Source organism: Nerophis ophidion, linkage group LG05 (assembly GCF_033978795.1).
Source record: "Nerophis ophidion isolate RoL-2023_Sa linkage group LG05, RoL_Noph_v1.0, whole genome shotgun sequence".
In the NCBI taxonomy this organism is placed as follows: domain Eukaryota; kingdom Metazoa; phylum Chordata; class Actinopteri; order Syngnathiformes; family Syngnathidae; genus Nerophis; species Nerophis ophidion.
Window position 1 is genome coordinate 9,116,662 of NC_084615.1, and position 26,931 is coordinate 9,143,592.

The 26,931-nt window shown below is 41.2% G+C and overlaps 1 protein-coding gene across 2 annotated transcripts in view; it reads left to right on the plus strand.

Moving 5' to 3' along the window:
- The first annotated feature begins 5,146 nt into the window (after positions 1–5,146).
- The window catches only part of dele1 (DAP3 binding cell death enhancer 1), a 32,922-nt gene continuing 11,137 nt past the window's right edge, over positions 5,147–26,931 (plus strand). The window contains exons 1-7 of one of the 2 annotated variants that reach the window (XR_009806730.1): positions 5,147–5,345; positions 10,474–10,591; positions 13,980–14,085; positions 19,129–19,264; positions 19,340–19,513; positions 22,321–22,406; positions 22,510–22,603. Coding sequence is in view for 1 of the 2 variants with exons in the window: in XM_061899893.1 (XP_061755877.1) it covers positions 5,315–5,345; positions 10,474–10,591; positions 13,980–14,085; positions 19,129–19,264; positions 19,340–19,513; positions 22,321–22,406; positions 22,510–22,603 (745 nt within the window). In the remaining variant the exon portion in view is untranslated. The remainder of the gene's footprint in view (positions 5,346–10,473; positions 10,592–13,979; positions 14,086–19,128; positions 19,265–19,339; positions 19,514–22,320; positions 22,407–22,509; positions 22,604–26,931) is intronic. The other variant, XM_061899893.1, reaches the window with a different exon arrangement.

Below are 26,931 nucleotides of genomic sequence, written 5' to 3' on the forward strand. Positions count from 1 at the left end.
TGCAGTGAAGAAGGAGCTGAGCCGGAAGGCAAAGCTCTCAATTTACCTGTCGATCTACGTTCCCATCCTCACCTATGGTCATGAGCTTTGGGTCATGACCGAAAGGACAAGATCACGGGTACAAGCGGCCGAAATGAGTTTGGGGCTCTCCCTTAGAGATAGGGTGAGAAGTTCTGCCGTCCGGGAGGAACTCTAAGTAAAGTTGCTGCTCTTCCACCTGGAGAGGAGCCAGATGAGGTGGTTCGGGCATTTGGTCAGGATGCCACCCGAACGCCTCCCTAGGGATGTGTTTCAGACATGTCCAGCCAGTAGGAGGCATCAAGGAAGACCAAAGACATGTTGGGAAGACTATATCTGGCCTGGGAACGCCTCGGGATCCCCCGCGAAGAGCTAGACAAAGTGGCTGGGGAGAGGGAAGTCTGGGCTTCCCTGCTTAGGCTGCAGCCCCCGCGACCCGACCTCGGAAAAGCGGAAGAAGATGGATGGATGCATACTGAATAAAAAAACAAAAATGCATTTTTACAGTAAAATTTTGGCACCTGAGCTGCCAGTTTGTTTGTTTTTTTGTTTTTTTTGTTTTTTACCACAAATCAACAAAAGTAGATTTTTTGATTGTATTACTGTAAATGCCAAAACAGCCGCACAGTTTATTACAGTAATAAAAAAGTACATTTTTTTTCATTTAGAGAAAAATGCTGTAAAAACCACAGTAAATTTCACAATTTTACCATTAAATCTACTGCTGCTTTTACATTGCACAATTTTAAGGATACCTTGTTTTGAAATTATTATTAGTAGCATTTAATTTTATTTAAAAAAATGGTTTGAATGTTTCATAAAATATTTTTGCATAACTAGACAATATTTAAGTTATCATCATTTCCGATTTCGATTAATACAACTAGTACATATATTTTTTCCCCCACCAAAATATAAAGAAAGAATACATTTAGTAAGACAAGATGCAGGTTTTTTTTTCATACATATTATTTCCAGGCTTTCCTGGGCCAAAAGAGTTTGACATTTGTGTGTTACAATGACTAAAAACATTTGAATCACAAAACCATATTCAGTTCAATCAATCAATCAATCAATGTTTATTTATATAGCCCCAAATCACAAATGTCTCAAAGGACTGCACAAACCATTACGACTACAACATCCTCGGAAGAACCCACAAAAGGGCAAGGAAAACTCACACCCAGTGGGCAGGGAAAATTCACATCCAGTGGGACGCCAGTGACAATGCTGACTATGAGAAACCTTGGAAAGGACCTCAGATGTGGGCAACCCCCCCACTCTAGGGGACCGAAAGCCATGGATGTCGAGCGGGTCTAACATGATACTGTGAAAGTTCAATCCATAGTGGCTCCAACACAGCCGCGAGAGTTCAGTTCAAGCGAATCCAAGACAGACGCGAGAGTCCCGTCCACAGGAAACCATCTCAAGCGGATCAGCAGCGTAGAGATGTCCCCAACCGATACAGGCGAGTGGTCCATCCTGGGTCCCGACGAGCGGTCCATCCTGGGTCTCGACTCTGGACAGCCAGTACTTCATCCATGGTCATCGGACCGGACCCCCTCCACAAGGGAGGGGGGGACATAGGAAAAAGAAAATAAGCGGCAGATCAACTGGTCTAAAAAGGAGGTCTATTTAAAGGCTAGAGTATACAGATGAGTTTTAAGGTGAGACTTAAATGCTTCTACTGAGGTAGCATCTCAAACTGTTACCGGGAGGGCATTCCAGAGTACTGGAGCCCCAACGGAAAACGCTCTATAGCCCGCAGACTTTTTTTGGGCTCTAGGAATCACTAATAAGCCGGAGTCTTTTGAACGCAGATTTCTTGCCGGGACATATGGTACAATACAATCGGCAAGATAGGCTGGAGCTAGACCGTGTAGTATTTTATACGTAAGTAGTAAAACCTTAAAGTCACATCTTAAGTGCACAGGAAGCCAGTGCAGGTGAGCCAGTATAGGTATATATGTATGTATATATGTATATAAAGGTATATACAGTACAGGCGTAATGTTATCAAACTTTCTTGTTCTTGTCAAAAGTCTAGCAGCCGCATTTTGTACCAACTGTAATCTTTTAATGCTAGACATGGGGAGACCCGAAAATAATACGTTACAGTAATCGAGACGAGACGTAACAAACGCATGGATAATGATCTCGGCGTCTTTAGTGGACAAAATGGAGCGAATTTTAGCGATATTACGGAGATGAAAGAAGGCCGTTTTAGTAACGCTTTTAATGTGTGACTCAAAGGAGAGAGTTGGGTCGAAGATAATACCCAGATTTTTTTCAGAGTCACCTTGTTTTATTATTTGGTTGTCAAATGTTAAAGTTGTATTATTAAATAGAGCAGGACCGATAATCAGCATTTCCGTTTTTTTGGCATTAAGTTGCAAAAAGTTAGCGGACATCCATTGTTTGATTTCATTAAGACACGCTTCCAACTGACTACAGTCCGGCGTGTTGGTCAGCCTTAGGGGCATGTAGAGTTGGGTGTCATCAGCATAACAGTGAAAGCTAATACCGTATTTGCGTATGACGTCACCCAGCGGCAGCATGTAGATGCTGAAGAGTACAGGGCCAAGGACCAAACCCTGGGGAACTCCACACGTTACCTTAACATAGTCCGAGGTCACACTGTTATGGGAGACGCACTGCATCCTATCAGTAAGATAAGAGTTAAACCAAGACAGGGCTGAGTCTGACATACCAATTCGTGTTTTGATACGTTCTAATAAAATATTATGATCGACGGTATCGAAAGCAGCGCTAAGATCGAGGAGCAGCAACATAGATGACGCATCAGAATCCATCGTTAGCAATAGATCATTAGTCAATTTTGCGAGGGCTTTCTCAGTCGAGTGATTTGCCCTGAAACCGGATTGAAAGGTTCCACATAGATTGTTAGACGCTAAGTGTTCATTTAGCTGCTCTGCAACAATTTTTTCGAGGATTTTCGAAATAAAGGGAAGGTGAGACACCGGTCGGTAGTTTACCATGAGGTCAGGATCGAGGTTAGGTCTTTTAAGGAGAGGATGAATAACCGCTTTTTTGAATGCAACGGGAACAGTGCCCGAGGAAAGCGATAAGTTTATAATATTTAGTACTGATGGACCTAATAATACAAAAAGCTCCTTGATAAGTTTCCCAGGAAGTGGGTCAAGTAAACATGTTGTTTGTTTTATTCCATTTACACGTTGTAACAATCCTTCTAATGTTATTTCCTCAAAACGAGAGAAACTATTTTGGAGGGCAGTATCCGCCGTATATACAATCGTATCTGTGTTACTATAACCCCGTTGTAGCTGGGACGCATTGTCTTTAATCTCCTTTCTAATAAGTTCAATTTTCTTATTAAAGAACTTCATAAAGTCATCTGCCGAATGGGTGGAGCTACTGGAAGGAGTCCCTTGTTGGGTTAGCGATGCTACTGTACTAAACAAAAAGTTAAGAATAACTTGAGCTGCATGCAGTAAAATTTCTTTCTGTCCAAATTGAAATCAACTTTTTGAACTGCTGCCCTCGGGCAGGAGATACAGGACAATAAAATGCCGGACAAACAGATTTAAGAACACTTTTTACCTGAGAGCAATGGTGTCACTGAACACAAGACAATAATGACCGTGCATGTGAGTTGTGTGCTTGGTATTTTTGCATGTTTTATGTATTTTTATCTATTTATCTACGTTATGTTTTTATGCGTTATTATGAATTTGCACTAAATTAGTTTTTGCCTACAATTTCGATGTACATTGTACAATGACAATAAAGATATATTATGTTGTATTCTATTCTATTCTAAATACATTTCTTATGAAAGATGAAGTGGCTTGTATTTCCAAGCTTTCGGAGGCCACATAAAACGATGGTAGCAGGTGGAACAAGATGAAGCCAGGGTGTGTTCTGTCCTTGGTGATGCTTTTTGCTTTCTTGAGACAACGGGAGTTACGTAAATCCTTCAGGGAGGGCAGGGGGCAGCCTATGTTTTTTTTTCCACACCTACGCGGTCCTCTCCAAGGTTCCTCATAGTCATCATTGTCACTGTCACCGACGTCCCACTGGGGTGAGTTTTCCTTGCCCTTATGTGGGCTCTACTGAGGATGTCGTTGTGGTTTGTGCAGCCCTTTGAGACACTGGTGATTTAGGGCTATATAAATAAACATTGATTGGTTTATTGATAATATTAATAATGTTTTTTGTGTTTTTTTACATATTATATCCAGGGGAAGCACGGTGGCAGAGGGGTTAGTGTGTCTGCCTCACAATACGAAGGTCCTGAGTAGTCCTGGGTTCAAACCTGGGCTCGGGATCTTTCTGTGTGGAGTTTGCATGTTCTCCCCGTGACTGCGTGGGTTCCCTCCGGGTACTCCGGCTTCCTCCCACCTCCAAAGACATGCACCTGGGTATAGGTTGATTGGCAACACTAAATTGACCCTAGTGTGTGAATGTGAGTGTGAATGTTGTCTGTCTATCTGTGTTGGCCCTGTGATAAGTGGCGACTTGTCCAGGGTGTACCCGGACTTCCGCCTGATTGTAGCTGAGATAGGCACCAGCGCCCCCCGCGACCCCAAATGGAATAAGCGGTAGAAAATGGATGAATGGATGGATTCTATTTCCAGGCTTTTGAGGGCTTCCAGTTTGACACCTGTGATCTCGGCTGTTGAGTTTCGTTTTTAACATTCTCTACAAGTGGTGTGCCACTGGATTTTTTCCCAATAAAAAAAAGGTGACTTGGCTCAAAAAAGGTTTAAAACAGTGGTCCCCAACCACCGATTGGTACCGGGCCGCAGAAGAATCTTTTATTAAAAAACATATATATATATATATATATATATATATATATATATATATATATATTTTTTTTTTTTAATTAAATCAACATAAAAAAACACAATATACACTTACAATTAGTGTACCAACCACAAAAACTTCCCTTTTTCATGACAAAAACGTCCCTTTTTCATGACAAAGAAAAAAAAAAAAAATTATTAAGCGTTGACCGGTCCGCGGATACAAAAAGGTTGGGGACCACTGGTTTAAAATGATGTCACTTCTTCTTCCGTTACTTTTTTTGGCCACACGATGTCGCTGCAGCCCGGCTTGAACAAAGAGCGCGATTGCGTCATGTGAATCCGTCAATCACTTCCGGGTCGCCGTCGCTTTTTGAAGACAGTCGTTTCTTCTTGTGTTTACTAAATACATACTTTTACTTCATAACCGCCGTGGAAACTTACAAATGTCTCCTGGAATGTCTTCCAAGTGGACACAATTCGTCCTGTGAGGGAGGACGAGCAGCATGTGGAGAGCTAAAGGACTCTTGTGGCGAGGTAAGAGCGAACATGAATTGATTAAAGTGGACTCCGACTTAAACATGTTGGAAACTTATTCGGGTGTTACCATTTAGTGGTCAAATGTACGGAATATGTACTGTACTGTGCAATCTAATAATAAATGTATCAATCAATCAAACAAAGTCAGTGCTGACTGACACCGACAACTGGCTCACAACACACCCATTATGTACATCCATTTCCTACCGCTTATTCCCATTGGGGTCGCTGTTCCTATCTCAGCTATTATCTACAATACACTACATATTATATACAATAAAGTACATATCATGTACAATACACTATATAATAAAATAAAATGCCAAGAGTGTGCGTAAGTGTACGGAATAATTTTGGTTGTGCTTACCGACCTCAAAGCTATTTTATTTGGTACATGGTGAAATGATAAATGTGGCCAGTAGATGGCAGTCACACATAAGAGATACGTGTAGACTGCAATATGACTCAAGTAAACAACACCAAAACTGTATAAGTTTTCCGGCGCTCGAAAATCCATCAAAATGTTTTAGTAGTACTTTGGTAAGCTATGAAGCCACACCGCTTAATGGATTGTACTGTGCTTCAACATAGGAGTATTATTATGGTGTGTGTATAAGGTAAGACATTATCTGGTGTTTTATTTCGCAATATTATGCAAAAGCAACTTTTCTTACCTTCTGGTACCTGATGATGTGAATTTGGGATCTGAATAAGTCCTGAAAATTTGTGCGCGTCCGCCTTTGGAGTCGATAAACTTCTTCTTTTTCTCTATCTTCTTGTTATGGGACATTCATCCTCCGCTGTTGCCATTTCTAATATAAAGTAGTGTAAAGTACTTACTTATATCTGTCAGTAAACTCGCCATGTAAGCGCTAAAAACATACCGGTGTAGTGAGTTTACATTATTCACCCAAGGAACTTTAGTTATTAGAGAGTTTCAGTTGGACGGTTTCTCACGGGACACATTTCTGGCGTTGTTGTTGCACTAGGGCAGTGTTTTTCAACCTTTTTTGAGCCAAGGCACATTTTTTTAAATTAAAGAAATCCAGAGGCACACCACCAGAAGAAAACATTAAAAAATAAAACTCAGTAGTCGATATTGACAGTAAAAAGTATTTCTCGCCATTTGTGGATATGACTTTAAAGCGGGGGTCACCAACCTTTTTAAAACCAAGAGCTACTTGTTGGGTACTGATTAATGCGAAGGGCTACCAGTTTGATACACACTTAAATAAATTGTCAGAAATAGCCAATTTTCTTAATTTATCTTTCATAAATAAATCTATATATATATATATTAAAAAAAGGGTATTTCTGCCTGTCATTCTGTCGTATATTTTTTTTCCTTTTACGGAAGGTTTTTTGTAGCGAATAAATAATGAAAAAAACACTTAATTGAACGGTTTAAAAGAGGAGAAAACACAAAAAAATTAAAATGTAATTTCGAAACATAGTTTATCTTCAATTTCGACTCTTTAAAATTCAAAATTCAACCGTGAAAAATGAAGAGACAAACTAACTATTTCGAATCGTTTTGAAAAAAATTCAAAAAAGAATTCATGGAACATCATTAGTAATTTTTCCTGATTAAGATTAATTTTGAAATTTTGATGACATGTTAGTAATAGGTTAAAATCCAATCTGCACTTTGTTAGAATATATAACAAATTGGACCAAGCTATATTTCTAACAAAGACAAATCATTATTTCTTCTAGATTTTCCAGAACAAAATTTTTTAAAAGAAATTCAAAAGACTTTGAAATAAGATTTAAATTTGATTTTAAAGATTTTCTAGATTTGCCAGAATAATTTTTTGGAATTTTAATCATAACAAGTTTGAAGAAATATTACACAAATATTGAATAATTAAATTAAAATGTATTTATTATTCTTTACAATATAAAAACATTTTTTAATATTGATTTAAATTGTCAGGAAAGAAGAGGAAGGAATTTAAAAGGTAAAAAGGGATATTTGTTTAAAAATGCTAAAATCATTTTTAGGTTGTATTTTTTCTCTAAAATTGTCTTGCTGAAAGTTATAAGAAGCAAAGTTAAAAAAAATTAATTAATTTATTTAAACAAGTGAACACCAAGTCTTTAAAATATTTTTGGGGATTTTCAAATTCTATTTGAGTTTTGTCTCTCTTAGAATTAAAAATGTCGAGCAATGCGAGACCAGCTTGCTAGTAAATAAATACAATTTAAAAAATAGAGGCAGCTCACTGGTAAGTGCTGCTATTTTGGACAAGTTGGTAGAGAAGGCCAGTAATGTAATGGGAGTGGAGCTGGACTCTTTGGCGGTGGTGTCAGAGAGAAGAAGTCTAGCACAACTCCTAGCCATTATGGCCAACACCTCCCACCCACTACACTCGGACCTTGCGGAGGTAATGAGCACGTTCAGTGGAAGGCTCAGACTCCCTAAATGCAACACGGAACGACACAGGAAGTCCTTCATACTGACAGCCATCAGACTGTATAATGCATATGTTCCTTGACTGCACTTAAATGTAGAATATATGTAAAATATATTTATACTATTCATATATTATATATTAGGTATATATATAATATATGTTATATATTATTTATTATTATTATTGTCTATTGTGAGCAAACTGTGGTTCTGAATTTCCCACATGGATCAATAAAGTACTTTATATTCTATTCCATTGTATTCTATTCTATCTGAGCTATTTTTAGAACAGGCCAGCGGACAACTCATCTGGTCCTTACGGGCGACCTGGTGCCCGCAGGCACCGCATTGGTGATCCCTGCTTTATATCATGTACGCTACATATTATGTACAATACAGGACATATGATGCACAATACAGTATATATAATGTACAATACAATACATATACTATACAGTACATATTATGTACAATGCTGCACATATGTACAATACAGTACATATTATGTACAATACAGTACATAATCTCTGATCAAACTCCACTTAATTATTTGTGTTTGTGTGACATTAATGACCACAATTGTTGATTTTGTTTGAAAATGTTGTATTTGTAGGCTCAAGGTGAGCATTTAGCAATTTCCTGTTGTAGTTCCTCAGCTGTTACACTGGGGTTTTTCCCCACTGTACGCTTCAAATACCGGACAGCTGTTGCACACAGCATCCTCTTTCTACCACGCCCAGGTAGTGTTTCCACTGTGCCTTTAGCTTTAAACTTGCGAATTATGCTCCCAACTGTGTCTCTTGGAATGTGTAATGTCTTTGCTATTTTCTTTTATCCATATCCTTTCTTATGAAGAGAAATTACCTCCTCTCTTGACTTCTTTGACCACTCCGTGGACTTTACCACGTTGCAAATACACCATTGACCATCTACAAAAAGCTGAGCGTCACAGTTAATTGTTGCTCGTTATGGTTCTAATCACATCTACAGGTATTTTCAACACCTGATTGAAAAGACTTTATTCAAATTCTGTTTTTAAGAGTTATGATCTTCAAGGGGTTGAATAATTTTGTCAATGAGATATTAAGAGAAATGACACTGTTGGTATGTTACAAAATATATTGTAATTCAAATTGCATTTGTCTATTTAATGCATCTTTATTTGATATGACTATAAACAAAATATGTAATAAATGTCCTACTTGCTAAAACACCAACATTGTGTGGGGGTTGAATAATTTTGATCACAACTGTGTGTGTGTGTGTATATATATATATATATATATATATATATATATATATATATATATATATATATATATATATATATATATATATATATATATATATATGTATGTGTGTATACGTATGTATGCATGTATGTATGTATATATATATATATCCATCCATCCATCCATCTTCTTCGGCTTATCCGAGGTCGGGTCACGGGGGCAACAACCTAAGCAGGGAAACCCAGACTTCCCTTTCCCCAGCCACATCGTCCAGCTCTTCCCGGGGGATCCCGAGGCGTTCCCAGGCCAGCTGGGAGACATAGTCTTCCCAACGTGTCCTGGGTCATCCCCGTGGCCTCCTACCGGTTGGACGTGCCCTAAACACCTCCCTAGGGAGGCGTTCGGGTGGCATCCTGACCAGATGCCCGAACCACCTCATCTGGCTCCTCTCCATGTGAAAGAGCAGCAGCTTTACTTGTAGTTCCTCCCGGATGGCAGAGCTTCTTACCCTATCTCTAAGGGAGAGCCCAGCCACACGGCGGAGGAAACTCATTTCGGCCGCTTGTACCCGTGATCTTATCCTTTCGGTCATAACCCAAAGCTCATGACCATAGGTGAGGATGGGAACGTAGATCGACCGGTAAATTGAGAGCTTTGCCTTCCGGCTCAGCTCCTTCTTCACCACAACGGATCGGTACAACGTCTGCATTACTGAAGACGCCGCACCGATCCGCCTGTCGATCTCACGATCCACTCTTCCCTCACTCGTGAACAAGACTCCTAGGTACTTGAACTCCTCCACTTGGGGCAGTGTCTCCTCCCCAACCCGGAAATGGCATTCCACCCTTTTCCGGGCGAGAACCATGGACTCGGACTTGGAGGTGCTGATTTTCATTCTGGTCGCTTCACACTCGGCTGCAAACCGATCCAGTAAGAGCTGAAGATCCCGGTCAGATGAAGCCATCAGGACCACATCATCTGCAAAAAGCAGAGACCTAATCCTGCGGTCACCAAACCGGAACCCCTCAACGCCTTGACTGCGCCTAGAAATTCTGTCCATAAAAGTTATGAACAGAATCGGTGACAAAGGACAGCCTTGGCGGAGTCCAACTCTCACTGGAAATGTGTTCGATTTATATATATATATATATTTATCGAGTTTTCTGTGGTTTATCCATTTTACAGTGCTCAACACCGGGGTAGATCGGAGTATACGTCAGGAATGTGCTGCAAAAATGTAGGTCTCAAGTTTTGAACTGAACTCAGAGAGCTGATACCGTAGTTAATGTGCCACCAGTTGAATAGCTCTGGTCAATGTATATGTTAGTATTATACATGTTTTGCAGTTACAATCGGCCCTCTGAAGGCAGCCGTAATTGTATTGGAATAAATAAAAAAAACTGCATGTCGCTTAGCAAGAAGACTATTCAGTAAGTGAAATTGTGAGTATATTTTCTAATTGATTTCGCCCTCGCAGTGCTGCATCGGTACCACACCAGCCCGCCACTACGTCTGCCTCAGAACCACCAATTCGAAGATGAGGTCATCAACACCTCCACCGTGCTCTCCACATCTCTTAACTCCTCAGACAGCAGGTAACGTCACACTTCGGTTATCTTGCAGAAAGCACATCAGCCCAATGAGACGATCATGATGGTTTGTCTTTTGCTCTTGGGCCAAATCAGCAGCAGGTTGCGTTTAAATCTGCACCATGCCAAAAGTCTGTCTTTTTGAATATAATAACGCTCAGTTTTAAATAATGTTAAATGTTTATCATATCAGTGTTTTGCATTGATTGGCATTCTGTTTGTGGCGATGGAGATGTGTAAAGGGTGTGGTGGGACATCATCATATAATGTCTTTTATAAAGAATAAACAAAAAGTATGCATATATTTAAAGACAAATCTTTTTTTAATAATATCAACATAGCTTTCTCTTGTTCCATTTGATCAATTTTGCTATTTTTTAATTTTTGCTGCTTTTTTTGTGACTACAATCTAACATAGGTTGCACTTTGTACATCACTGATTTATTTACATATATTATTCTGCCCCCCTGAATGAAGGAATTTAGTTTGCCAGTCATCAAAATTTGAGATGAAAAACATTCAACTTGTGGTTGTTTATTGATAGTCTCCACAATTAAGATACTGTAAAACTAAGCACACAAAGGAAAGTACATCAATGTACACATGAAGTGCATCTACATGTTAAACCAACAATACAGTTTGGTATAATCTAAAACAAAATAATGCTGCCATACAGGATAAAGGTTGGGTCTTACGCTGCTAACTTAATGCAAACACAACGGGCTTATTAACATGTTAACAAAAACTAGCAATGTGATCTTTTTAAACTTGTACAAACGTTTCACAGATGAGATTTCAACAGATTGATTGATTGATTGATTGATTGAAGGCTGAAGTTGAACACTTATTGCGCCTAACCCTATAAACAATGTCAAACACAAGATGAGCTTCCAAAAATTATATGAAATTTCCTTTGCACAACATATTATAAATACACCTTGTACACAACATAAACACTGTTCAATTATATACACAGTAAAAAACATGTGAAATATCGTTGTACACGTGTTAGTTAAAGGGGAACATTATCACAATTTCAAAAGGGTTAAAAACAATAAAAATCAGTTCCCAGTGGCTTGTTGTATTTTTTGAAGTTTTTTTCTAAATTTTACACCTCCCGGAATATCCCTAAATAAAGCTTTAAAGTGCCTTATTTTCGCTATCTTCGAAACCACTATCCATTTCCCTGTGACGTCATACAGGGCTGCCAATACAAACAACATGGCGGTTACCACAGCAAGATATAGCGATATTAGCTCGGATTCAGACTCGGATTTCAGCGGCTTAAGCAATTCAACAGATTACGCATGTATTGAAACAGATGGTTGGAGTATGGAGGCAGATAGCGGAAACGAAATTGAAGAAGAAATGGAAGCTATTGAGCGAATCGCTATTGACGCTATTCGGCCATAGCGTGGGTGTACCTAATGAAGTGACCCATAGCATGGCTGCCTTATTAGCATCGCCGGTAAAATGTGCGGACCAAACGATCAGGACTTCCGCATCTTGTGACACTGGAGCAACTTAAATCCGTCGATTGGTAAGTGTTTGTTTTGCATTAAATCTGGGTATCTACTTTCAAATGTACATACAGCTAGCGTAAATAGCATGTTAGCATCGATTAGCGTAGCATGTTAGCATCGATTAGCTGGCAGTCATGCCGTGACCAAATATGTCTGATTAGCACATAAGTCAACAACATCAACAAAACTCACCTTTGTGATTTCGTTGACTTAATCGTTGCAAATGCATCTGCCGGTTATCCTAACATCTCTGTGCCATGTCTGTCTTAGCATCGCCGGTCAAATGTGAAGACACTTTGGTACATTCAATGGGGGTCTGGTGGCAGATTTCTTGCCAGTGGTGCAACTTGAATCCCTCCCTGTTAGTGTTGTTACACCCTCCGACAACACACCGACGAGGCATGATGTCTCCAAGGTTCCAAAAAATAGTCGAAAAAACGGAAAATAACAGAGCTGAGACCCGGTGTTTGTAATGTGAAAATGAATATGGCGGGTGTGTTACCTCGGTGACGTCACGTTCTGACGTCATCACTAAAAGACCGATAAACAGAAAGGCGTTTAATTTGCCAAAATTCACTTGTTTAGAGTTTGGAAATCGGTTGAAAAAACACATGGTCTTTTTTCTGCAACATCAAGGTATATATTGACGCTTGCATAGGTTTGGTGATAATGTTCTCCTTTAAACCTTTGTACCAATAGCATTCTAGTCACTGCCGTTGTGTCCTTGGGCAAGACGCTTTACCCACCTGCTCCCAGTGCCGCCCACACTGGTTTAAATCTAACTTAGATATTGGGTTTCACTATGTAAAGCGCTTTGAGTCACTAGAGAAAAAGCGCTATATAAATATAATTCACTTCACTTCACTATGTTCTTACTTCAAAAGAAAGCTATTAGAATTTTAAATTATGCGGATTATCATGACCATACCAATGCTCTGTTGATTAAATTAAAAACTGCACAATCTTGTTGACCTCAACACTGCTGTTGTGACGTACAAAGCTCATAACCACGTGCGTGCGTGCGTTTGTATGTACAGTGTGTGTTCGTGCGTGCGTACATGCGTTTGTATGTATACTGTGGGGCAAAAAAGTATTTAGTCAGCCTCCGATTGTGCAAGTTCTCCCACTTAAAATGATGACAGAGGTCTGTAATTTTCATCATAGGTACACTTCAACTGTGAGAGACAGAATGTGAAAAAAAAATCCAGGAATTCACACTGTAGGAATTTTAAAGAATTTATTTGTAAATTATGGTGGAAAATAAGTATTTTGTCAACCATTCAAAGCTCTCACTGATGGAAGGAGGTTTTGGCCCAAAATCTCACGATACATGGCCCCATTCATTCTTTCCTTAACACGGATCAATCGTCCTGTCCCCTTACTAGAAAAACAGCCCCAAAGCATTATGTTTCCACCCCCATGCTTCACAGTAGGTATGGTGTTCTTCGGATGCAACTCAGAATTCTTCTTCCTCCAAACACGACAAGTTGACTTTATACCAAAATGGATACATGGATGATACAGCAGAGGGTGTGTGTGTGTGTGTGTGTGTGTGTGTGTGTGTGTGTGTGTGTGTGTGTGTGTGTGTGTGTGTGTGTGTGTGTGTGTGTGCGTGTGCGCGTGCGCGTGTACGTGTACATGTGTGTGTACGTGTACGGCCACCATAACCTTTGGAAATTAATATTGGTTGCTAATTCTCTCTGCTTCTGTGTACATGCATGCTGAATGTATGTGAAACACTGTAAATGCACTATTATTCTGAATATTCCGCCCCTCCAGGTCGGTGTCACAGCTCGGTGTAAAACAAATTTCACCGAGCATGTAGTGATCCTTAGGAAATTCTCATGTTAATGTAGTGTTTGTGACGTCAGCTCCCAGAAAGAAGATGATGGCGAGAGGAGGAAGAAGAAAGAAAGAGCCTTCAAGTTCAGTTCACCTGAGCTGCCACATTACACAGCTCTTGATGCCATGGGTTGGGTGAGTCCAAGTCTTTGCCGTACTAATTTGATGACAATTTTCACATCTCATGTGGGCCTCGATAGAAAATCCATTCAGTCTTCACAAACAAAAGATCTCATCATATGATCTGTCAGTGTAAGACCACAGAGAAAGTGTGCTTCAAAAAAGTTTATTTCACTAAGTGAAGTTATTGGTACAGTACTGTGTGTTTTCAGCTCATTATAATCGTTCCTACTGCGCCCCTTTCTTACTGCTTTGGCTCTCATTTTGAGTTTGTCTCAAATGCTGCATTGTACTATGATAAGAAGCATATCTGCCGAGGTTTGCATTTCAAAATACGTGACATGTTTCCGGAGAAATAAGGGATTTTTATCCAACCCCAATGGTGTGTGCAACGAACCGTGTTTTACTGCCGTGCTTTTATGTTCAAGGCTTGACTTTTGACTGGCTGCAAGAAGTGTGTTAGACTGATGTTTACCAAGTTTGCAGAGGGAAATCTGTGTGAGCGCACGTGCGTGTTGGCGCGTGCGTTTGCATGCTTGCGTCGGGAACAGCGGAGTGCTGAGAGAGATAGCTAAAAAAATATATAAAAATGTCAAAGTGGAAAGAGAGCAAAGAGCCCAAAGAAGATGAGCGAGAGGTTGTTCGATCATTCCAAAATTGAAGACAGACATTGTGGTAAAATGATTGCACTGTCAAACAGAGCTGACATTTCATAATTGCATCCATCCATCCATTTTCTACCGCTCGTCCCTTTCGAGGTGGCGAAAGGTGCTGGAGCCTATCTCAGTTGCATTCGGGCAGAAGGCGGAGCTCACCCTGGACAAGTCGCCACCTCATCGCAGGGCCAACACAGATAGACAGACAACATTCACACTCACATTCACACACTAGGGCCCATTTAGTGTTGCCAATCAACCTATCCCCAGGTGCATGTCTTTGGAGGTGGGAGGAGGCCGGAGTACCCGGAGGGAACCCACGCAGTCACAGGGAGATAAATCGATATAATCGAAATAGTATCAATCTCCCAGAAATTCCCAAGCCATTTTGGCCGATAATGAGCAAGCCAGTGACGTGAACTCTGACGTAGAAGTAGCAAACACAGATTCCTTCCCCATCAACAACAATGCAAATCAAGCAGACTTTGTGAGAGCCAAAAAAATGATTTTTTTTGAGCCCGAACACAAAGAAGATGAGCAATAAGTCTTCGTAGCCAAGTGCTGAACAGGTACAACTTTGTACAGCATATTACAAAAAAAGCTCCCTGCAAATTTAATAGCAGCAAACAATCAGAAACAGAGTAATAATCTATTCTGACAGCTAAAGCCGTTGTTTATGTTTGATTTAATTCCAAATATTTTATCCAAACGCTTCAGGGCATGTGAGGACGTTGTCACTCAAATTATCATGCTTTATCAGAGAGTATTTTTGTTTAGTTTTGTTCTTTTTTCACTATCTGTTAACTGGTTTTAGACCATTTATTTGTTTGTACTTTTTCAATATAATATTCAGTGCTGTAGTTTAATTTAAAGTGCAATTTCAATCCTATGTGCATTTATAAGAAGAAAGACTAAAGGTCATGAGAAAAATCCTTGTATAGTCAAACATTGAGGCTGTAAAGCGTGTTATGTTCAATCAGTCAATCGAACAAGTTAATCGATAAAGCGCTCGATTACTAAAATAATCAATAACTGTAGCTCTAGTTTACAGTCCAATACAAAGAAAAAATATAGCTTGTAAATTTGTTTGTGAGGCCATATATTTTACTTAGCCTTAATCGTTGGTGTTAAGTCAATGCAATGGAATATGATCTTTTAGTATGTGTTTTTGCGAACTGCTAATTTTGTACAAAGTCAGATTCTGCATGTTGTTTAAGATTCTTTGATTTTTCCAGAGTTTGCAAGTAGGAACTGTGGCTTGGAGCTTCGGCTGGGCGATAAGGCCTTTTAATTAATATCTCGATATTTTTAGGCCATGTTACGATAGACAATATATATCTTGATGTTTTACCTTAGCCTTGAATGAACACACGTTGCATATAATCACAGCAGTATGATGATTCTATGTGTCTACATTAAAACATTCTTGTTCATACTGCATTAATATATGCTACTTTTACACTTTCATGCAGAGAGGGAAATCACAACTAAGTCAATTTAGCAAAACTGTATTTTATTAAACAGTTATTAAGCAGTGGCACAGACATTCATGTCGTTTCCAAAACAGAAAGTGCAAGATTGTCAGCGACATTCTTAAACAAGCTATAAGTGCACTTTTGTGCATGATGTCACTAAGATGACATATCAAATCAACACTAAATTAAAGTGTACTTTTTGTACAGAATGCCACTTGAATAGTTTAAAACAAATAAAGTGCACTTTTGTGCATGATGTCACACAAGATATTTCAATAACTGTCAAATAAAAATGAGCTGCATAATAGGAAATCTCCTTCGCTATGTGGTAGGTTCCTGCTGACGTTATCTCCTTCTGTTGACAAATTTTTTCATACGGTGTTGATGTGGAAATAGTTGCTTGACATTTTGTGGGTGTGGCACCGGCCGTACACGTTAGCATGTGGAGTATCAAGCACTCTTCATCCTCTAGCGCAGGGGTGTCAAACTCAAATTCAGAGTGGGCCAAAATTCTAAACTGAACAAAGCCGCGGGCCAAAGTTGAACAACTTAACCTTTTAATAGTAAACCAAACAAGTTTTGCATTGAATATTGAACAAGCAAGGCTTATATAACTTTATAGTGACATACAAAATCGAGTTTTGTTGGTAGCGGGGGTGTATATTGTTAGTGCTGCAAAAGGTTCTGGGTATTTGTTCTGTTGTGTTTATGTTGTGTTACGGTGCGAACGTTCTACCGAAATGTGTTTGTCATTCTTGTTTGCTGTGGGTTCACAGTGTGGTGTAACAGTGTTAAAGTTGTTTATACGGCCACCCTCAGTGTGACCTGTATGGCTGTTGACCAAGTATGCCTTGCATTCACTTGTGTGTGTGTAGAAGCCGCATATATTACGTGACTGGGCCGGCACGCTGTTTGTATGGAGGAAAAGCGTACGTGACGACAGGTTGTAGAGGATGCTAAAAGCAGTACCTTTAAGGCACGCCCCCAATATTGTTCTCCGGGTGGAAATTTGGGAGAATGGTTGCCCCGGGAGATTTTCAGGGGAGGCACTGAAATTCGGGATTCTCCTGGAAAAACCGGGAGAGTTGGCAAGTATGAGAATTAGCGTTGAATGCGGTGATACAGCGGCACCGCCACTGTATAATACCGGCGGGCCAGCTCTAATGTTATTTTATTATTGCCTCAAGGGCCAAATGAAATTACACGGTGGGCCAAATTTGACCCGCGGGCCAGAGTTTGACACCCATGCTCTAGCGGGTGACTTTTCAAACGATGCTACATTAGCAGTGCTGCTACTTTTTGCAGCAACGCTTTTGCCGCATAAATGTTCAACATATTCCCGATTGAAGACAAACCACCACGATGCACCCCGTGCTGTTTTTCTTGGGAATTACTTTTTCTTCCATTTGTTATCAGATTTGCACCTTCTCTCTCTCTTATATTACCACCCGCACCGCACAGTTAGCATCACAGCAAACGTTACCATGTCTCTACCTCTCTGCTACTTGGGAGCTTGTAACGTTGCACGCGTGACGTATGGAAGAAGATGCACTTGTTTTAAGTCTCTGTGAGAAGGAGAGACAAGAAAGAGTGAGAAACGCCTGTAGTGTAATGCCCGCAGCTAAAAGCAACTGCGTGAGAACCTGTACTCGAATATCACGATATAGTCATTTTCTATATCAAACCCGCAATATATAGGGTTGGGTATTGTTTGAATTCGAACGATTCCGATTCCTTGTTTCGATTCCGATTCCTGACGATTCTCGATTCCAATTCTTCTTGTACCATGCCGGGATCAATGTGTTTGCCAGGTAGTCCCTAGAAGGTGGTATGTATTTTGGGTTGAGAGTTTTCACCATATCCCTGCAAACATAAACAAGCATGTAATTTTGCTGTTACTGTTTAGCCCAGTATCAATTAGCTTAGCTCTAACGTTATTGCTTAACTAACCTAAATGTTGGAGATTCCACCTCTGAAAAGGGATGTAGTCTTTTGACTATGCGTGCAGTGACCTTTCTGTGGCACTCTTCTGTGGCACCGACATCTTCCCCATTGCCGCTACGGTGAACGGAGTACGCTGAGCACATCGCGGAGCCTGGCAGGCAGGTTGTAAATTGTCTATGAAAAAATACGCAGGCTAATTTGTTAGCTGCCTCAATGTTGGCGCAAAACACATTATTTATTGCATATATATTGTTTTACGTACCGGATTCGGACTGCAGTGCAGTCACCGAGGTGCCAGGCTGGGCGTCGGAGCCGGAGCCAGAGGAAGAGGCAGAGGAGGACGGTCGGCGCAGCGCGTCGAAGACGGGAAACGCATTTATTTGTACTCCATGAACTCGGAGGTGTTTCATTATGTTAGATGTGCACCCAGTCCTGTCGCACGTGTTACATTTCGCCGATATTTCATTTTTTTTAGTAAAATAAAGCCTCACTTTCGACCGCCGACACCCGCTATCCATGCTTGACTGACTCGCTCGGCTACATAGGCTCGGCTATGCTAATATTTCCGGCGGTGGGCGCTTCTTCGTTGGTGTTCAGCGGCTTCTTCTTCCGGTCGGCGGACTGGGAATCGAAACTAGGAATCGAAATTTAAACTTTTGAGCGATTCCGGGAGAATCGGAAAGTTAGTCCCGGTTCCAATCGATACTCAATACTCGATACCCAACCCTAGTGATATATAGATATATCGCCCAGCCCTGCTTGGAGCTGTACTTCAGTACTGTACATGTTTACTTAATATAAATTATTTATTTAAATTTTGACGTTACTTTTTAAAATATTTGAATTTCCCTCATAAACAGCAAATTGTTCACAACTGATTAACAGGATTTTCACTGCATCAAAGACCCATTATTCCAGCGGCCTTTGTACAGTATATTTGTAACAAGCTGGCATTACTGACTAAATGAATGTTTTATCCAAAGGGTGCGGCGGCGGTGCTTTTCATGCAGATCTGCCGGAAAGTCCACTCTCAATTCTCTTCGGGCACGGACCCCAGTCCAACCTTGTCGGCACCGTCCACTTCCCACCACTGCGGCTACCGCCTCCTGCTGGAGATCCGTGAGCACTTCATCATAAATAACACAATTCCCATTCATGACACCATTTTGATGCCTATTTGTGTGTGTTCCTTAGTGTCCAGGAAGGATGTGGTTCCAAGAAGAAGTCATGTCTTGTGCCTGCACAGTCAGTCCTCGGATGAGAGCAGCAGTAGTGGTCCAATAGCCAGCAGTGAGCAGAACCACCTGTACACTAACACTTCCACACTAGGCCACCAGGGGCCGCCAGGCGAGGGTTCACCTTTCCAAGGTATGTTCAGTCCTCTGAGATAGACTCTATGCCAGGGGTGCCCATTACGTCGATCGCGATCGACTGGTCGATCTCGGAGGGTGTGTCAGTCGATCTCAAGCCAGGCATTAAAAAATATACATAAAAATGAGCAATCATCAATCATACCAAGACTTCACTTTCGTCAGTTGTTTGACATTCTCGGCACCCGAGGATCTTGTGAGATGACGCTGGCTGCTGCGAGCTCATATTTAAGAAAAAAATCACTAACAGGGCGGACGCAGAGATACACATTTTATTTCTAGAGACTCCGTACCTACTGTCAAAACTCTAAAGACCGGACTGCACAGTTCCTGTCTTCACCATAAAAGACCTGTTTCATCCTGCCTGTGCTAACAAAATAAGAGTCTCAGAAAGCTAGCGTGCACAAGCTAGCAAGCTACGGAGTTTGATGCCAATGTATTTCTCCCCCGCCCTCAGCGACCGCTTTCTCACTTGCTTGCCCACCCGCACACTCACTGACGTCACTCACCTGCTGCCAGACATTAAAGGGCCACACACACATATGCTACTCTCATAACAAAGTGTTTAAAAACGAGTATGCAAGTTGGACAAATGAGATGCCAAATCCAACCACTGTCATGTGGTATTGGACAGAAAGGAGGACTTTTTTTTCCCTCCATTTGAAAATGCGGACTTTATCAGCACCACTGTCTAATTCCAATCAATGCAAGTCATCAGAATCAGGTAATACACCAACTTATATTCTTGTCTTCATGAAAGAAAGGAATCTATGTGTGTTAAACATGCTTGTATTATCATTAAACACCATTAAATTGTTAACAAAAATGTCTCTTTCATAAATAAATAAATATAAATTATAAATAGGAATGAGGTAGATCTCCTCGACTTGGTCAATTGAAAAGTAGCTCGCCTGCAGAAAAAGTGTGAGCGCCCCTGCTCTATGCAATTAAAGCCAATTTGGGGGATTAGTTTGACACACTATTTTCTCTTTAATGATTCATTTCTTTTCTTTTTCTTTTTTTTTGTCCTGTCCTGCTTCTCAGGCAAATCATATAAATGATGTAGATGCCCCTATCGGCTGTTCAGATTTACTTTACGAAAGAGAAGTGTAGGATTCTTCTCTTGTTGCCTTATTTGTATATGACTTTATTAAATGTATTTATATTTTCATTTGGTGCAGCCGGGCCGGAGCAGGAGGCGATAGAAAGAGAAAAAAAGGAAGACACTGGGAAATTGTGGGGATAAGAGGGGGATTAGACAGAGAGATAAACACAGCAACAACAATAGAGCAACATCAGCAAATAGGATATGTACAAATATGATGGTAAAAGTAATAGCAAAGGAGCAGTTAGCGAAATAAATAATAATACAGACATGACAATGAGCATTATTACACTAAAAATGGAGCAATACAAATACCAATAGAAATAGCGCTTTTGATAATGAACAATACCAATAATTTTCCTCTATTATCAACAATACAATTGTTCAAATGCAACAATACTTATACGTAATGATAACTAGAGATACAAAAGAATGCAGAAAAATGGTGGGGAAGAAGGAGAAGCAACCTATATTAACCTTGTAGATTGTTATAGTAACAATAGGTTTAGCTTTGTCAGTGTGCCATGTGTTACCCAGTGACCCCTAGGGCAGGGGTCACCAACCTTTTTGAAACCAAGAGCTACTTCTTGGGTACTGATTAATGCGAAAGGCTACCAGTTTGATACACACTTAAATAAATTGCCAGAAATAGCCAATTTGCTCAATTTACCTTTAAGTCTTTATTATTATTAATAATTAATGATATTTATCTTTGTGGAAACACTGATCATCTTAATGATTTCTCACAATAAATATATATTTTTGATGACATGTTTTAAATAGGTTAAACTCTAATCTGCACTTTGTTAGAATATATAACAAATTGGACCAAGCTATATTTCTAACAAAGACAAATCATTATTTCTTCTAGATTTTCCAGAACAAAAATGTAAAAAGAAATTCAAAAGACTTTGAAATAAGATTTCAATTTGATTCCACAGATTTTCTAGATTTGCCAGAATAATTTTTTTGAATTTTAATCATAAGTTTGAAGAAATATTTCACAAATATTCTTCGTTGAAAAAACAGAAGCTGAAATTAACAATTAAATTAAAATGTATTTATTATTCTTTACAATAAAAAAAAAATACTTGAACATTGTTTTAAATTGCCAGGAAAGAAGGGGAAGGAATTTAAAAGCTAAAAAGGTATGTGTTTAAAAATCCTAAAACCATTTTTAAGGTTGTATTTTTTCTCTAAAATGGTCTTTCTGAAAGTTATAAGAAGCAAAGTAAAAAAATAAACAAATTTATTTAAACAAGTGAAGACCAAGTCTTTAAAATCTTTTCTTGGATTTTCAAATTCTATTTGAGTTTTGTCTCAGTTAGAATTAAAAATGTCGAGCAAAGCGAGACCAGCTTGCTAGTAAATAAATAAAATTTGAAAAATAGAGGCAGCTCACTGGCAAGTGCTGCTATTTGAGCTATTTTTAGAACAGGCCAGCGGGCGACTCATCTGGTCCTTACGGGCGACCTGGTGCCTGCGGGCACCGCGTTGGTGACCCCTGCCCTAGGGCAACAACGTTGATACATGTTTGATGAAACAGGATTATGTGCATGAGTGTAAGTATGTATGTATACGTACTTGTATATGTATATGTATGTTTGTACAGTGTATGTATATGTACAGAATGTGTATATGTACAGTATGTATATATGTATGTTTGTATATGTATCTCTAATGATTAATTTCAAACACAGAGGGGTACTTGGACCTGGCAGCTTCGCACCTGTTGGAAAATGTCTGCAAGAAGGATGAGGCGGAGGTTGAACGTCCTCATGCCAAGGTTCACATTGTCAATTCATAGAATTTTAAATGAATGCTTATATTTGGTTGTGGTTCAGATGTTGTTTTAAGTTGTAGGTGCTGTTGTCCTCTGTTGCTTTCAGGATGTGTTTTCAAGCGAGGAGAGGCTGGCAGAAGCGGCACAGAACCTCAAAAAAGTGGCAGACACCAACATCCCAGTCATCCTAAACATTATTGGTAATCGCACAACTCTTCCTTCTTTAGGCTACGTCCACACATACAGATTTAATGCTCCTACCTCTGGGGTCAAATGTGTTCCCACACACACTGTTAAAAGCTTTCATGCACATGTAAACAAGTTCTAAGTGGCCTAGTGGTTAGAGTATCCGCCCTGAGATCGGTAGGTCGTGAGTTCAAATCCCGGCCGAGTCATACCAAAGACTATAAAAATGGGACCCATTACCTCCATGTTGGGCACTCAGCATTAAGGGTTGGAATTGGGGGTTAAATCACCATAAAATGATTCCCGGGCGCGGCACCTCTGCTGCCCACTGCTTCCCTCACCTCCCAGGGGGTGATCATGGGTCCATCGATCCATCCATCATCTTCTGCTTATCCGAGGTCGGGTCGCGGGGGCAGCAGCCCAGACTTCCCTCTCCCCAGCCACTTCGTCTAGCTCTTCCCGGGGGATCCCGAGGCGTTCCCAGGCCAGCCGGGAGACATGGTCTTCCCAACGTGTCCTGGGTCTTCCCCGTGGCCTCCTACCGGTTGGACGTGCCCTAAACACCTCCCTAGGGAGGCGTTCAGGTGGCATCCTGACCAGATGGCCGAGCCACCTTATCTGGCTCCTCTCGATGTGAAGGAGCAGCGGCTTTACTTTGAGCTCCTCCCGGATGACAGAGCTTCTCACCCTATCTCTAAGGGAGAGACCCGCCACCCGGTGGAGGAAACTCATTTCGGCCGCTTGTACCCGTGATCTTATCCTTTCGGTCATGACCGAAAGCTCATGACCATAGGTGAGGATGGGAACGTAGATCGACCGGTAAATTGAGAGCTTTGCCTTCTGGCTCAGCTCCTTCTTCACCACAACGGATCGATACAACGTCCGCATTACTGAAGACGCCACAACGATCCACCTGTCGACCTCACGATCCACTCTTCCCTCACTCAAGACTCCTAGGTACTTGAACTCCTCCACTTGGGGCAGGGTCTCCTCCCCAACCCGGAGATGGCACTCCACCCTTCTCCGGGCGAGAACCATGGACTCGGACTTGGAGGTTCTGATTCTCATTCCAGTCGCTTCACACTCGGCTGCGAACTGATCCAGTGAGAGCTCCTCTCTGAGCTGCTACCTTACCGTGGTAGAGGAGTTTGCGTGTCCCAATGATCCTAGGAGCTATGTTGTCTGGGGGCTTTCATGCCCCCTGGTAGGGTCTCCCAAGACAAACAGGTCCTAGGTGAGTGATCAGACAAAGAGCAGCTCAAAGACTTCTATGGAATTACAACAAAATGGACTCAGATTTCCCTTTCCCGGGGCCCCACTCTGGAGCCAGGCCCGGAGTTTGGGCACGATGGCGAGCGCCTGGTGGCCAGGCCGGGTCCCATGGGCATAGCCCGAAGAGGCAACGTGGGTCATCCCTCCAATGGGCTCACCACTCATAGGAGGGGCCATAGAGGTCGGGCGCATTGTGAGCTGGGCGGCAGCCGAAGGCAGGGCACTTGGCGGTCCGATCCTCGGCTACAGAAGCTAGCTCTTGTGATCAAGGGTGATGGGTCAAATGCAGAGAATAATTTCGCCACACCTAGTGTGTGTGTGACAATCATTGGTACTTTAACTTTAACTTTTAAGCAGGGCCGGTTCTAGGCAGGCATAGATGAGGGGAAAATCAGAGATGTAAAAAGGGCATAATGTGTACACACTGATCCATCATGCTGTGTTTTGTCAACTTTAACATTTTATTTTGTGGATGTATTAAATTGTACTTTCTCAATTTCAAAAATGTTGATTTGAAAGGGCAAGTCGTTTATTTGAGGGGGCTCCGCTCTTTCTTACCTCTACGTAAAGCCGGCCTCGGTCCAGGGGTAGTATGGCGTAGTGCAGGGGTAGGGTACCTATGGCTCTAGACCCAGATGTGGCTCTTTTGATGACTGCATCTGGCTGTCGGATAAATCTGAGCTGACACTACTTAACACAATAAGTAATGAATAATTCCACTTGTAATCACAGTGTTAAAAATAACGTTAAAAATATAAAAATGCTCATGCATTTGAATCCATCCATCCTTTTTCTACCGCACCTGTTCAAGAAAATGCCTTAAGGGTAAGAAATAATTTATTTATTATTGGTTAGTTTAGGGTTAGCCCTCTTGGGGGTTCTTCAACAAGGCCCAGGTGGGCCATTTACACACCTGTCGCTGATTTCGAGGCCGGTTCCTGGCAACACCCCGCTTCGCTGCAGACCCGCAGGCCACGCCCCCACCTAAATTAGCCACAGAATAACAACGTTATTACAAAGAATAAGAGACCTATTATACTCTAGAAATGTTGGTCTTAATTAAAAATGCACACTTTTAGTTGTGTTCAGTGTTAAAAATATATTATATGGCTCTTACGTAAATACATTTCAAAATATTCGGCTTCTTGGCTCTCTCAGCCAAAAAGGTTCCCCACCCCTGGCGTAGTGGGTAGAGTGGCCATGCCAGAAACCTGAGGGTTGCATGTTCCCTCCCCGCCTTTCGACATCCAAATCGCTGCCGTTGTGTCCTTGGGCAGGACACCCCTGCCCCTAGTGCCACTCACACTGGTGAATGAATGATGAATGAACGGTATGTGGTGGTCGGAGGGGCCGTAGGCGCTAACTTGCAGCCTCGCTTCCGTCAGTCTACCCCAGGGCAGCTGTGGCTACAAATGTAGCTTACCACCACCAGATGTGAATGAATGATGGGTTCCCACTTCTCTGTGAGGGCTTTGAGTACCTAATAATAGAAAAGCGCGATTTAAATTCTAATCTATTATTATTTAGAAGTTCTCTGCAAAATTACGATAGATATTGTAATACGACATCCATCCATCCATCCATTTTCTACCGCGTATTCCCTTTCGGGGTCGCGGGGGGCGTTGGCGCCTATCTCAGCTACAATCGGGCGGAAGGTTGGGTACATCCTGGACAAGTCGCCACCTCATCGCAGGGCCAACACAAATAGACAGACAACATTCACACTCACATTCACACACTAGGGCCAATTTAGTGTTGCCAATCAACCTATCCCCAGGTGCATGTCTTTGGCGGTGGGAGGAAGCCGGAGTACCCGGAGGGAACCCACGCAGTCACGGGGAGAACATGCAAACTCCACACAGAAAGATCCCGAGCCTGGATTTGAACCCAGGACTGCAGGACCTTCGTATTGTGAGGCAGACGCACTAACCCCTCTGCCACCGTGAATATGACATATGTTTATTAATTTAATAAGTAAGTCAGTAATTAAGTAGAACACACAATTTTCTCCTTTTTACATATCAGAATTGATCCTTTGTCTTAACACAGTAACATGGGGCGCACTGAATTATAAGGCGCTCTGCCGATGAGCGGGTCTAGTCAGGTCATACAAAAGGCGCACCGGCTTATAGGGCACATTATAGGGGTCATTTATTTATTTATTTTTCTAAAAGACGCTGAGATCATTATCCATGCGTCTGTTACGTCTTGCCTCGACTACTGTAACGTATTATTTTCGGGTCTCCCCATGTCTAGCATTAAAAGATTACAGTTGGTACAAAATGCGGCTGCTAGACTTTTGACAAGAACAAGAAAGTTTGATCATATTACGCCTATACTGTATATACCTTTATATACATATATACATACATATATACCTATACTGTATATACCTTTATATAAATATATACATACATATATACCTATACTGTATATACCTTTATATACATATATACATACATATATACCTGTACTGTATATACCTTTATATACATATATACATACATATATACCTATACTGGCTCACCTGCACTGGCTTCCTGTGCACTTAAGATGTGACTTTACGGTTTTACTACTTCCGTATAAAATACTACACGGTCTAGCTCCATCCTATCTTGCCGATTGTATTGTACCATATGTCCCGGCACGAAATCTGCGTTCAAAGGACTCCGGCTTGTTAGTGATTCCCAAAGCCCAAAAAAAGTCTGCGGGCTATAGAGCGTTTTCCGTTCGGGCTCCAGTACTCTGGAATGCCCTCCCGGTAACAGTTCGAGATGCCACCTCATTTAAGTCTCACCTTAAAACTCATTTGTATACTCTAGCCTTTAAATAGACTCCCTTTTTAGACCAGTTGATCTGCCGTTTCTTTTCTTTTTCTTCTATGTCCCACTCTCCCTTGTGGAGGGGGTCCGGTCCGATCCGGTGGCCATGTACTGCTTGCCTGTGTATCGGCTGGGGACATCTCTGCGCTGCTGATCCGCCTCCGCTTGGGATGGTTTCCTGCTGGCTCCGCTGTGAACGGGACTCTCGCTGCTGTGTTGGATCCGCTTTGGACTGGACTCTCGCGACT